The sequence below is a fragment of the Micromesistius poutassou genome, assembly GCF_964030765.1.
Source record: "Micromesistius poutassou genome assembly, chromosome: 4".
NCBI lineage: Eukaryota > Metazoa > Chordata > Actinopteri > Gadiformes > Gadidae > Micromesistius > Micromesistius poutassou.
In genome coordinates this window covers 1,554,655-1,569,508 of record NC_140274.1, presented here as the reverse complement: position 1 = coordinate 1,569,508, position 14,854 = coordinate 1,554,655, and the positions used below count along the sequence as shown (strand labels likewise).

The window sequence follows — 14,854 nt, the reverse complement described above, 5'->3', positions numbered from 1 at the left end:
GTGGGATTTCCTTTAGCAAAGATCTTGAAAGAAATAAAAATGTTCAAGTCTCAATGTATGTGACCTTATGTTTATGACTTTAGTCTCAAGTAATGTTACTACTTTGTGTATAGGCCTTTCAAGGTGAAATGATCTGGTAAGTGTCTTTCCTTTCTCAAGTGTAGTGCTACTGACAAGTACCTTCAGCTTTCGCACCTTTCCATCTGCGCTAGCGTGAGCTTCTACCACCCTGGCAAGTTTCCATTCATTTCTCGGTGAGCTGTCGTCCCGTAGAATAACAATGTCATCTACCTTTGAGTTTCGTGATGTTTTTTGCCACTTCTGCCTTTGTTGCAGGTTCAGTAAGTATTCTCGCTTCCATCTTCGCCAGAATTCGTTGGCCAGGAACTGCACTTTTTTCCACCTTTTATTGAGATACAGGTCTTCTTTGCAGAACTCTCCAGGCGGGGGAAGAATAACCAAAGATTTCATCGTAAGTATATGGTTGGGAGTAAGCGGTTCTGGACCGGTAGGATCATACAGATGCTCAACACTTAACGGCCTGCTGTTGATTATAGCCATTGTTTCACAAAGAAACGTGCTCAGAGATGTAGTGTCAAGTCTACTTGTAGACTTGTCGAGAATGGCAGTCAGGATGCTTCGAACTGTACGGATTTGGCGCTCCCAGACCCCACCCATATGGCTTGCTGATGGAACATTCATCACAAATTCACAACCAAATGTTTGTTGTTGTTCTTGATCCATTCCTTTGAGCAACACACAAAATGTTCTTCTAGCACCCACAAAATTTGTTCCCTGATCACACCTTAATTGGCGTACAGGTCCTCTGATGGCTATAAAGGTTTGAAGTGCATTCAGGAAGGCGTCTGTGGTTAAATCATTAAGTGTTTCGATGTGTACTGCTCTTGAGCATAAGCAGGTGAACAACAGTCCATATCGTTTCATTTCCTTTCTTCCTTCCTTAACACTGAAGGGGCCAAAACAATCGATGCCACAGTACATAAAGGGAGGGGATGTCTCAGTCCGCTTTTCCGGTAAGTCTGCCATTTGTTGAACTTCTGTACCTCTTCTGTACCTTCTACATTTTACGCACTTGAAGATGTGAGATGAGACTACATTTCCACATCCTAAAATCCATACTCCTTTGGCACGCAACTTGTTCGTAGTTACGCCTCTTCCTTGGTGCTGTACACGCTCATGATGGTGTTTGACTATTAGAGCTGAAATGTGAGACTTCTTCGGCAGTATGGTGGGATGTTTTACGTCATAGTGCAAGCCTGATCTGGTTAGCCTTCCTCCCACCCTGAGGACATTGTTTTTATCCAAAAAGGCATTCAAACGGTGCAACTTGTTGTGCTTGTTCAGGGTGTTGGTTTTTTGTTGCTGAATTCTCTGGATGTCTTCAGCAAAAGCTTCTTCTTGCACCAGCTTGATAATAAAGATTTCAGCTTCTCTTCTATCTTCAAGGCTAGTCGCTTTGCTCGTTCTTGGTTGAATTTTTTTGTATTCTCTGATGAATCGCTTGAGCCTGGCTACGGCTCTCACTGCTCTGGACCAGTCGGAAAACTTACTGAGGTGGTTCACAACTGAATTGAGTTCACTTGTCTTGACTCTGTGAACATGGGCTTTACGAAGCTCAGGGTCAGTTGTTTCAACTTCTCCCACTATTTCTTCTTTGCGTGGAAGATCCTTCTGCCAGAGAAAGTTTCAGCCAGTTAGACCTTTTAAGCTGGGCTGCATTTAGGCCTCTTGAGGCATAGTCTGCCGGATTTTCTTCAGAGCTGACGTGTCGCCACTGCTCAGGGTTTGTACTAGACTTTATTCTTGTAATCCGGTTCGCAACAAACGTGTGGAACCTCTTGCCGTCGTTGTTCAGGTAGCCAAGAACCACCTTTGAGTCAGTCCAGTAAAACTCTGGACTGAGTTTTATGACAACTCCAGTCTTGGGATTGTTGTGAGTTTGGTGGGTGCTACTCTTGTTTTCCCCATGACAAGAGATCACCTGATCTGTCCAGATTTACTTATAGCTCGAAGATAGGAACATGCACCATAACCACTAAAACTTGCATCTGAGAAGTTGTGAATCTGGTATTGCAGAACCTCCCCAAAGCTTGATGGAAGGTAGCTTCTTGGGATCTTCAGAGCTGCTAGGTGAGGTAGGTCTTGAAGCCATGACTCCCATTGTGGAAGAATGTGCTCAGGAAGTTCTTCGTCCCAGCCTACTTTATCGCTGCATAAAGCTTGAAGTATCTGTTTGCCAACTAGTACGAATGGGGGCCACAAACCCTAGTGGATCGTAGACACAGGCGACGGTAGAGAGAACCCCTCTTCTTGTCAGTGGATTCTCTTTAACTTCCACTCTGAATTGGAATTAATCTGCTTCGATGCACAACTGGACTCCAAGTGCGTGCTCAAGCTGAAGTTCTCCTAGGGCCATGTCTGGATCCTTGGTTTGGGCACGTTCTTGAGGTGGTATGGCGTTGGTCACCTCTTTGTCATTGGATATAAATTTGTGCAGCCGAAGGTTTCCTGATCTGCACAAGGCTCTTGATTCTTCTACCAAATGTATGGCTTCGGCAGGTGACTTGACGCTTGTTAAGCCATCATCAACGTAGAAGCTTCTCAGAATGAACTTGATAGACTCTTCGCTGAACCTTCCATGACCCTGCAATGCCAACTGCTTTAATCCAAAGTTGGGAAGAAGCTGCCCCAAACAGGTGCACCTTCATCCTGTACACAGAGGGTTTGGAGTCCAGATCGCCATTGTCCCACCAGAGGGAGGGTCTTGATGCTCCTTTGCAACATGGAATTGGTGGAACATCCGTTCCACGTCGCACATGATGGCTATTGGACCCTTTCTGAATCTACACAGCACTCCAACCAATGTGTTGGTCAGGTCTGGTCCAGTCAAGAGATGATCATTTAGAGAGGTTTCTTGAAAACGAGCCGAGCAATCGAAAACCACGCAAATCTTCCCCGGTTTGTGAGGATGGTAGACCCTGTGGTGCTGAATGTACCATGTTGGTTGGTTATCAAGCTCAGGCTGTGGTACTTTCTCAGCATCTCCTCTTTTTATTGTGTCATTCATGAAATGGACATAATCCTTGTAGTACTGCTCATTTTTTCTCAAACGTCTCTCTAATGACGAGATCCTATGAACTGCACATTGCTTATTGTCTGGGAGATTTGGTTTGTCCATCTTAAAAGGAAGTGGGAGTTTGTATTGTCCGTTTTCCTTCTGCCTTATCCCATTTTTCACAATAGACAAGAAGAGAAGGTCTTCCTGAGAAACTGGGTTATCGTCTGCAGTGTGATCCGTGAAATCAGATTTGAGAGCCCTGATTATATCTGTCGGAGTGATCTCTTTGATTTGAGTTATGCATACAAAGTGTACTTCCCCTTTGAGCTCAACTGATGGCTGCATAGGAGGTGTTACTTGTCGCACTATGATTCTTTGACTGGTTCCTATTGCATCAACAAAGTCACTTGCTGGGTTTGAACAGCCGACGATGCTCCAGCCTAGATCGGTTCGCTGAGCATATGGGTGACTTTCTTCACCAGACAGGATCTCTCTCTGCAAAAGCGCTTGTTGGCAGTTATAGCCAATCAGTAGGCCTACTTCACAGTCTAATAGTGGTGGAATTTTGTCTGCCAGTTTTTCCAGATGAGGCCATTTTAGAGCTGTTTCAGAAGTTGGAATGTGTGCCTTGTCTGCTGTAATGAACTCTTGTGTAAAGAGTGGTGGCAATAGAATCCTTTTCTTAAGGTTGTATCCTCTCACTTGAAGGTTTCTTAGTTTCTGACAGTTTATAACCATTGACCTTGAAGACATTGTGGATAGCCGCAGACTAACATTCTCTTTGCTTGTGTCGAGGTCTTGGGCCACTTCATCAAGGATAAAGGTTGTATCACTCTGCGTGTCCAAGAGTGAGTAGACGAGCACTTCTTTGTCTGGCTGTTCAGTGGATTAAACCCAGACTGGTACAATCAAGGACTTTTGTGTGTTTGGTCCCTCTTGCATGACTCTGTTAGTGGTTGCTGTTGCAGTTATTTCTCCTTTGGGTGATATTTCCTTTGATATGTCTCAGGGGTGTCGACCTTAGACGTTCCCTGAACTGGTCGTCGTGCAGACATGTGGGGTGTCTCTTCTGACACTTTTCACATGTGCTTCTGTTATCACAACTTCTTGAGTGATGACCAGTCTTCAAGCATCCAAAACAAAGCTTTTCTGCCTGCACAAACTTGACACGATCTTGAACTGTTTTTTCTGCAAACTTTCTGCACTTAGCGACGACATGTCCTACTCTTTTGCAGAAAATGCATGATGGGATGTTGTTCTGCGTTGTATTGGTAGACAACGTCTTTGCTTGAACAGTATGGCTTCGTGGATACTTTGGTTTGTCACTTTCCACACCTTTGAGTGCTTGTACTGAGGAGATGGGATCACAAGCAAGGTCTGCTTCTTTCGACAGGAAATTTACAAACTCTTTAAATGGTGGGTACTCAGAGTATGCTTGTCTTGCTTCCATTGCTTTGCGGTTCCAACTGGATACCAACCAATCTGGCAAATTCAGCAGAATCTTTTGGTTCTCATTGCAGTCGAGAACTTCCAAGGTCTTGATTGGGCATAGCGGCCTCACTGCTTCAGAGGAAATCTGCAAAGTCTCTCATGAGTTCATGAGCATCCCTGGAATAAATTTTTGGCCAGTCATGCAGCTTGTGTCTGAAGGCCTTTCCAATTATGAATGGGTCTCCAAAACGTTTTTCCAACAGCTGCCAGGCTGACCCATATGCTGCTTCTGTGCCTAGTAGGAAAAATCCTTTGACGGCTGTTTTTGCAGTGCCACCTAGGTACTGTCTTAGGTAATACAGTTTTTCTTTCTGAGGAATGTTTTTTCTGTCGATCAACGTTTCAAATGACATTTGCCAATCTTTGTATTTCAGAGGGTCTCCTGTGAATACTGCTGGCTCTGGTGTTGGAAGCCAGTTGGCACTTATAGCTTCTGCGAGTACATTTATCAAGTCAGAGCTGTTCTGCACGTGAGGCATAAGCATTGAAGTTGGTGAAGCTTGATTTTGACTTGGAACTGTTGGAGATTGTAGGGTGAACGGAAAACTTGAGACATTGAGGGCTTGAGTTGGGACTGGAAGAGGTTGAGGAATGAATGAGGGGCTTGAGGTGTGGGGGGCTTGAATCGGGATTGGAAGAGGTTGAGGGATGAATGAGGGGCTTGAGGTGTGGGGGGCTTGAATTGGGATTGGAAGAGGTTGAGGGATGAATGAGGGGCTTGAGGTGTGGGGGGCTTGAATTGGGATTGGAAGAGGTTGAGGGATGAATGAGGGGCTTGAGGTGTGGGGGGCTTGAATTGGGATTGGAAGAGGTTGAGGGATGAATGAGGGGCTGGAGGTATGGAAGGCTTGTGTTGTGTTAGGTTTAACTTCATACAGTAAGTCAACTGCTTCAACATTTTCTTCAGCCTGATCATAGACCTTTACTCTAGCCTTTGCAGCATTCAACTTTTTCATTTTTTCTAGACGGTTTAGCTTTCTGCGCCTGTCTTCCATAGTCTGCTGTCTAGCTAGGTTTTCAGCTTCAAATATTGCTTGTCGTTGTTTATCTTCGGCCTCTAGCCTTTGCAGCTCAGTCTCTTCCCATTCTTGTTCTTCCAATACTGCCAGTATTTCTTGGGATGCAGCAGCTTCAGCTGCAGCCTCATTTCTTCTGACTGCGATGGAGCTAGAGGTAGCAGAACCACATTTTGATCGATAAGACATTGGCTTTGACATTGAACCTGTTGAGTCTAGGGTGGATCCGACATCAGGCCAAGGTTCTTCCTCGTCGTCTGTTGTAAGCCCTTTAAGTTGTCTATCTGCCCTTTGTGTAATGAATCCTGAAAGTTCTACACACTTATCAACTCTGCACCGCAGGTCTTGTTCAGGAGTTTGTATTCTTCGTAACTCTTCATAAATGACCTTTACTTCAGAGCAGGTGTTTTGAATGTTCTCAATGAGCTGATTCAACTCGTCCTTTGATGCTTCATCAGTCAATATTTCCTTTGCTAATCTTGCGTGATACCTCCACTTCTCATAGGTGATTCTGTATCGACGTTTTACACTCTTCAGCCTTTCTTCTTGAAGTTCTTTTCCCCTTTCTGTGAGGGTTCGGCGTCTTTCACTTCTACGTAACTCTTCTACGTGGTCTGCATATTCATCGTCTGTAGCTTCGGGAACAGGTGCCTTAGGATCTTTAATGCAGGTTTCAGTGCTTGCCTCAGACCTTTTGAGGTGACTTGAATGGCTTGGACATGTGTTGAATATTAGCTTTAATGTGAGTAGCCAAAAAGTGAATAATTATGAATTTCTTGACAAATGTGTGAAGGCTATTTTTTTTTTAATATAGACTTGAATATCACACCAAGAAAACCTTTTAAACACTCAAATTATCTTATCTCAAGTTAACTTTGATTTTCAAAACAAAGTAAGCAAGTTGAAATTACTTATCACAAATTATCCACAATAAACCTTAGTTGCAAAATGAATCAGCTTAGAAATACTTTTAACAACTTAATCCTTGAATGAGATTATTATTATTTTTTTAAAATAGGTACTCTTTAAACTTTGTCATGTGTAACAACAATTAACACCAGTAAATATGCATCCATAAAACATGTAGGCTAAGCACAGTATAATACAGGGTTAATAGATCTGAGTTCTTTGTTGCAACTATTTTACCACTTTTATTATTTTATTATTTTATTTTTACCACTTAAACTTGAAGGAAGTGGAGGAGGCACTTATTGCCTTGATTTGAAAGGTTGCGCTTCTAACACCGTCTAATCACCGCTGCATGCAGTCGCTATGCCGACAGTGCGTCATGGGCTTTCCTTATCTGATCGCTGGCTCATTGCGTCGGTACGCGCTCTTCTCGTCTCTCCTACCTGTGAGGAGCAGTCCGAGTTTTCACTGTAGCTCTCGTCACAACACAGACACAGGTTGGCTTCTTTGAAACGGGCGTTCTTTAATGGCACGTTGCTTTACTCCTTTACGTCTTTACGCCGTGAAAACTATCACAAATAAACACAATACAAAAACGCCACATCAGCAAATGATACACTAGTATTTACATAAGCACAAAATAAAACAGAAATATGACACTAATTGGCACGTGAAAATGACATGCATAATACAGGAAATAAAGTGCATTAAAATGGTGAAATAAAATACCTGGCTGGCCGCTTGTTGTGAAAAGAGGTTTAAGTTCTTTACTGTGCTTGTATCTTGGCCGTCTGCTCTAACTTCAGAGGTAAACTTATGGTATCGCTGCACTTAACGAGCGCCATTCATACACACTTGGTCATGCTTTTTTACATCAATTCAACCAACACTAATGACGTAGGGAAACTAGGAACAAAACGTTAGCTCCGTGCGCTTGCAGCACATTAACACATCGGTTCAGTTACATTATATTAACATTTTAACCTTTTAACCCAACATGAAATATTATCTATTTATTTATTACATGAAATTGAAGTGTTGATTATTAAGTGTGTATAATTAAAGAAAACTTATTTATGCTACGGCACTTACACACACACACACAAGATGTTGATGTAGTTAGTGTGAAACAAGTTCAACCGCTTCATTTGTTCCCAAGTCGAATTCCAACCATTGAGTTTGTTTTGGTTTGTTAACCTCTGGAGAACTGGACCCTGAACTAAAGTCATTGTGCTTCACTCACTCTGAATGTTTGTTTGTCGTTGCTGAAGAGCTTAGAGCCAGGTCCGTCTGTTGACTGACGACCAATCAGAGGTCCACCAGAGAACATGAGCTCCTTGTCTCCATGTGGTCCACGTGTGCTCAGACGTCTCCTCTCTCCTCTCAGGTGAACGGGCGTCTGACGCTGGGGGAGAACATTGCGGACATGGGTGGCCTGAAGCTGTCCTATTACGTGAGTCAGACCAGCTGGTCATTGATACCGGAAACAATATTCACCCAGTCGCTGTTCATCACTCTGCTGGGTCCACCTCAATGTCTCTGGCTCTCCTCAATCAACAAGCATGTTTCCTCCTCTCTCTCTCTCTCTCTCTCTCTCTCTCTCTCTCTCTCTCTCTCTCTCTCTCTCTCTCTCTCTCTCTCTCTCTCTCTCTCTCTCTCTCTCTCTCTCTCTCTCTCTCTCTCTCTCTCTCCAGGCCTATCAGAAGTGGGTGAGGGAGCATGGCCCAGAGCGGCCCCTCCCTGGGCTCAAGTACACCCACGAGCAGCTGCTGTTCATCGCCTTCGCCCAGGTACCACAACAACACAACACAACACAACACAACACAACACAACACAACACAGGGATGGAAGTTTAAACCCGCCACACACCATATGCGGGTCGATTTGTATGCATAGGTCTGATCGAATTAGCATATCTAGGGGTGTACTGCAGTATAAACGGTATAGAGAGTACACCGGTGTGTGCACTACAATATGGATTTAGACGTTACCGTGTGACCGGTGTGACCGGTAGGCTAGGTTCTAGGTTCTCCGTCGTCTCTGGTCCTTCCACATCAATCTGAAGTCGCGGTTCACTCTGGACTTCAGAGAGTCAAAGCCTAAGTTCCTTTCCCCCCAAGTCCTTCTTCACCATGGCTGAGATAACCGCCACTACGAGTCTTTACTTGTTGTGGAAGTACCAGAGACGTTTCGAGACGATTCATAATATCATCCGGAGGCGCACACAGCTTTTGGCCTTGATATTATATATTATATTATATAGATACTTATATATTATATTATATTATATTATATTATATTATATTATATTATATTATTTAGATATAGAGCTCTGGGAGTCTGCAAACGGCAACAATGACCTTCTCCTCCTGCTGCATTCACTCTGGACTGCAGGGAGTGAACGCTGATACCTGATACCCTGGCTGATACCCCTTCAGAAGCATTTATATAGAAATTAGAAGATAAAATTAACACACTGTGATATAATACCGTTACCATCTATGCCTCAAATCGTACCGTGATATACATTTTTGTCCATAGGGGGGTCTGTGTTCAATTATAAAATGTTTTGAAATAAACATGACTTAACATGGCAGATACCTGTGTATTGTTTATCATATGCAGTAAGAGTGTAACATTTGCAACTCAGTTCCTTGGTAGCACCTACTTACAGTAGAAATCACTTCTGATGGAAAAATAATGTGTATGGTAAAAAAGTTGGGTAAAAAAATGTTAATTTCCATCTCTGATGTGAGTGTGTGTGTGTGTGTGTGTGTGTGTGTGTGTGTGTGTGTGTGTGTGTGTGTGTGTGTGTGTGTGTGTGTGTGTCATATAATCAATCCATTTCTTCTGTTTATATTTTGTCAGAATTGGTGCATGAAGCGTAGGTCCCAGTCCATCTACCTGCAGCTTCTGACCGACAAACACGCCCCCGAGCACTACAGGTACTCCTCTTGTTACTCATGTCCAAATAAATACTACAGATGACAGAGCACGTCAATAATAGACGCAAACAGATGGAATAACTGGAAGGATGTGTGAGGGAGCAGCACAGAAGGTCCAACAGACCAGGGCCACAGAGAGCGTCTCCCATAGAGCCAGACCAGGGCCACAGAGAGCGTCTCCCATAGAGCCAGACCAGGGCCACAGAGAGCGTCTCCCATAGAGCCAGACCAGGGCCACAGAGAGCGTCTCCCATAGAGCCAGACCAGGGCCACAGAGAGCGTCTCCCATAGAGCCAGACCAGGGCCACAGAGAGCGTCTCCCATAGAGCCAGACCAGGGCCACAGAGAGCGTCTCCCATAGAGCCAGACCAGGGCCACAGAGAGCGTCTCCCATAGAGCCAGACCAGGGCCACAGAGAGCGTCTCCCATAGAGCCAGACCAGGGCCACAGAGAGCGTCTCCCATAGAGCCAGACCAGGGCCACAGAGAGCGTCTCCCATAGAGCCAGACCAGGGCCACAGAGAGCGTCTCCCATAGAGCCAGACCAGGGCCACAGAGAGCGTCTCCCATAGAGCCAGACCAGGGCCACAGAGAGCGTCTCCCATAGAGCCAGACCAGGGCCACAGAGAGCGTCTCCCATAGAGCCAGACCAGGGCCACAGAGAGCGTCTCCCATAGAGCCAGACCAGGGCCACAGAGAGCGTCTCCCATAGAGCCAGACCAGGGCCACAGAGAGCGTCTCCCATAGAGCCAGACCAGGGCCACAGAGAGCGTCTCCCATAGAGCCAGACCAGGGCCACAGAGAGCGTCTCCCATAGAGCCAGACCAGGGCCACAGAGAGCGTCTCCCATAGAGCCAGACCAGGGCCACAGAGAGCGTCTCCCATAGAGCCAGACCAGGGCCACAGAGAGCGTCTCCCATAGAGCCAGACCAGGGCCACAGAGAGCGTCTCCCATAGAGCCAGACCAGGGCCACAGAGAGCGTCTCCCATAGAGCCAGACCAGGGCCACAGAGAGCGTCTCCCATAGAGCCAGACCAGGGCCACAGAGAGCGTCTCCCATAGAGCCAGACCAGGGCCACAGAGAGCGTCTCCCATAGAGCCAGACCAGGGCCACAGAGAGCGTCTCCCATAGAGCCAGACCAGGGCCACAGAGAGCGTCTCCCATAGAGCCAGACCAGGGCCACAGAGAGCGTCTCCCATAGAGCCAGACCAGGGCCACAGAGAGCGTCTCCCATAGAGCCAGACCAGGGCCACAGAGAGCGTCTCCCATAGAGCCAGACCAGGGCCACAGAGAGCGTCTCCCATAGAGCCAGACCAGGGCCACAGAGAGCGTCTCCCATAGAGCCAGACCAGGGCCACAGAGAGCGTCTCCCATAGAGCCAGACCAGGGCCACAGAGAGCGTCTCCCATAGAGCCAGACCAGGGCCACAGAGAGCGTCTCCCATAGAGCCAGACCAGGGCCACAGAGAGCGTCTCCCATAGAGCCAGACCAGGGCCACAGAGAGCGTCTCCCATAGAGCCAGACCAGGGCCACAGAGAGCGTCTCCCATAGAGCCAGACCAGGGCCACAGAGAGCGTCTCCCATAGAGCCAGACCAGGGCCACAGAGAGCGTCTCCCATAGAGCCAGACCAGGGCCACAGAGAGCGTCTCCCATAGAGCCAGACCGGGGCCACAGAGAGCGTCTCCCATAGAGCCAGACCGGGGCCACAGAGAGCGTCTCCCATAGAGCCAGACCGGGGCCACAGAGAGCGTCTCCCATAGAGAGCCACTGCAGTGGGACAGGGCCGGCTCCACACATTTTGTGGCCTTGGCGAGATTAGGAAATGGGGCCGGCACCCCAGGGGCCCAGGGGCCCAGGGGCCCAGGTATTACAAGGATATCAAACAATTTGGGGCCCACAACTTTTTTTCGGGCCGATTTGGGGTCACCACCACACGTCACCAGTACCACCTCATCACCACCCACTGTTTTGATGTTTTCACAATTTGATGAAGCTTTGGGCCACATAGAAGCAAAATGTGCAAAAAATGAAACATAGAAGACTAGCATGTAGAACTAAATTCGAAATATAAGTAAGATATATAAAGTATTAATGTACAAATAAACTTGAAATTATTGGACTAAGAACTACATTTAATTAGTGTTACAGGTAACTGTTACATTCAACAATAATAATAGTAACTAGAAAATGTAATCCCACGCATAAGGGATTACTGTGCATAGAAATGCCTGTGATCTTTATGATCTTTTTGCATGTCGCTTTGGATAACGGCATCTGCTAAGAACCATAACCATTTTTGAGTTAAATTCAGCTGAGGGTTGTAGAGCCAATGCAAAGATTGATAGTTGAGTGTGGATGAGTTGAGTTATGGTTGGACAGAAATCAGACACTGAACATAGAAACCATCAACTTCAGTCTCTTGTCTTCTCTTAATTGCACAACCTTTGAACAATTATCTGTTTTCTGTGGGTAAGATTAGGAGGTAGGTAGATATGCTTCTTAAAATGTAAATCACAGTCAATATTAGAAAATGCATTTCCTGCAGAAAATGCGGTGAGTGCTGTAGTACAAAGTGAGGTTGAAAATATGTTTTAATAAAGACACATAGATTAAGACGTAAAGAAACATTAAATGGCTTAAATCAAGCGAAGGGATTTGAACAGAGTTCAAAAGTCGAAATGGAGTAAACAATGTAAACATGCACACCATTTAAAAATAATTAGATGGTTGGAAACAAATAAAGTGACAGCTGAATGAAAAGTGCAAAGCATTGCTAAAAATGCAGAAATGTAAAATTAATTGAACTGAAGAATCTGAAAGGTCAAATGTATTGCAGTGCACTGCTGAAAAACCTGGAAGCTGAAATCAAAAACTGACTGACGCTGAATTGCATTACCTGAAGAAGCAAAGTGCTGAAATCAGTGGCGATTTCTCTAAGACTGCAAGGGAAGCTCAGCTTCCCCTAAAATTAAAAAAATTAAATGGTCAAATATATATTGTTGTGTTAACATTTCATTGACCAAAAATGCATTAGAACACGTCCATCTCGAAGACGAGTTTGTTCAGAATCAGCTGCTTATCGCAGGTCGACTGACTCGATTTCCTTCTCATACTCTCCCGTAGCGTCACAGTGCATTTGCCGGTTGAAGCTCAGCGTCCATCCACTTCAATGGGGCTGCATAGAACAGCTTTTTTTAGTGCGTCGAAAGTCGACGGTCATTGGATAATGCTACGATTATGTCCCTCCCACGGAAGCTCAGCGTCTCTGGGGGTGAATGGGGGAGTGGGCTGGCCTGGACGCTGGGATTCTGCGTGATGATTGGAGGGTTTGCGAAAGACTGAGTTGCCATTTGATTGACAGTGATTTTGAACTATAAAACGTCGCCGGAGCTCTCTTCAGTCCTCAGTCCCATCGTGGATTTTGCAAGCGAGTCAAAAGACAAACTGCAACCTATTTCTTGATATTTGCTTGGCGAAATTGCTAGACAATTTTCGTCTTACATTTCATACACTTATACACACAATTCCTTGCTTCAGTTTAACATAATCCCCACATTTCCTTGTTCAAGTTTAATATTGTTTTGGTAGTTAGCCATCACTTTGATTCAGGGAGCCTGAGGTCTGAACTTCAAGTCCTGTATTCAGATCAGGACTTGCAGGGTGACAGGGGAAAGCTGTGTGATTTCTTGGTGTTCCTTAAAGACATGGAGTTGGACAGTGCAATGCCTCAGCTTTACAAACTATTCTCATTAGTGGCAACAATTAGAGCTACGTACATCTGCAGGTGTAGAAAGGAGCTTCTCCTGTTTAAAGCGGCTCAAGTCCTACACCCGTAACACAATGGGCCAAGGCCGTTTAAGCAGACTAGCTCTGCTGGCCATTGAGACGACACTGGTCAAGTCACTAGAAAAGACAGCTAGTTGGTATGACAGAGCATTTCCTTGAAACAGAACAGAGAGGATAATTTACATATACATAAATTGACAATTTATATGATGTAGGCCGAAAATTAGCTTCCCCTCTTTGAAAGATGAGCAGCCGCCACTGGCTGTAATACATTGTTGCAAAAGCTGGAAGCTAAAGTGTAATACTGTCAAAGTTGGAAGATAGTAGTAGTAGTGGTACTAGCTGTAGTAGTGGTAGTAGTAGTAGTAGTAGTAGCTGCACAAACGATAAGCCATATGAAAGGTATGGTATTGATTGATGTTTGTAGAAAGAATTATAATAATCCGGCCAGTTCTTTTTAAAACCAGCCGAAATTGAATGTACTCGCCTAATGCTCATTTTTCCAGCCTAACGTGATTAAAAGTAGTCAAATTGGGCAGGAAAAATCACCCAATCTGGCAACGCTGCCTGAACGTAGTAAAGAGTAGTCAAATTGAGCGCAAAAACTGCCCAATCTGGCAACACTGCCTGCACGTCCTTGCGCTCCTCCCTCAGCGTGAATCAATGAGACCAACTGAAAACAAACCGATATGGAACTTAAACTGTGATTATGAAAAAAAGTATAAAGGGAATCGAAATTCTGTTTAAAAAAAAAAAGTTACGAAGTCTGAAGTAGGAAGTGTCAGAGAATGGGACGGTTCCGCCGTCCTCCCAGTGACTTCCATTGTAAAAATAGTATTTTAAAAGTAGAATATCTCAAAAAGTAAAGTAAAATAAAAGTATAAAGTTTACAAATATGAAAAGTCATTGCCAAGGGATATCCAGATTGTGCATTCCTATGCACAATAATAATAATAGAGAGAGAACACACAGATCATGTGTAATAATCAGTTCAGTTCTGTTATGAATGGATGTTTCAATCATAGAGTAGAAGATAGAACATGTTGAGGTGGCAGGACGACCTTTGACCCCTGACCTCTCTCTCTCTCTCTCAGAGTCATCGGCAGCGTCTCCCAGTTCGACGAGTTCTCCCGCGTGTTCCACTGCCCCAAAGGATCCCCCATGCACCCTGCGGAGAAGTGCTCTGTGTGGTGACCCCCACCACCTCCACCACCACCACCACCACCACCACCACCACCACCTCCATCACCACACCACCATCACCCCCCCCCACCACCACCACCACCTCCTCCTCCACCACTACACCACCACCACCACCTCCTACACCACCTCACCACCACCACCACCTCCACCACTACCACCACCACCACCACCACCCCCACACCACCACCACCACACCACCACCACCACCCCCACACCACCACCACCACCTCCACCACTACCACCACCACCACCACCACCCCCACACCACCACCACCACCACCACACCACCACCACCACCCCCACACCACCACCACCTCCTCCACCACTACCACCACCACACCACCACCACCTCCCCCACACCACCACACCACCACCACCACCATCTCCACCACCTCCACCACCACCCCCCCACCTCCACACCACC

General features: G+C 45.7%; 1 protein-coding gene across 1 annotated transcript in view; it reads left to right on the top strand.

The window, feature by feature from the left end:
• Window positions 1-14,421, top strand: part of ecel1 (endothelin converting enzyme-like 1) — a gene marked incomplete at both ends in the record, with an annotated part of 19,560 nt that extends 5,139 nt beyond the window's left edge. Inside the window, 4 exons of the mRNA XM_084467204.1 lie at window positions 7,883-7,948; window positions 8,190-8,285; window positions 9,364-9,440; window positions 14,322-14,421. Of these exons, the coding sequence (XP_084323330.1) occupies window positions 7,883-7,948; window positions 8,190-8,285; window positions 9,364-9,440; window positions 14,322-14,421 (339 nt within the window). The remainder of the gene's footprint in view (window positions 1-7,882; window positions 7,949-8,189; window positions 8,286-9,363; window positions 9,441-14,321) is intronic.
• Window positions 14,422-14,854: the final 433 nt, after the last annotated feature.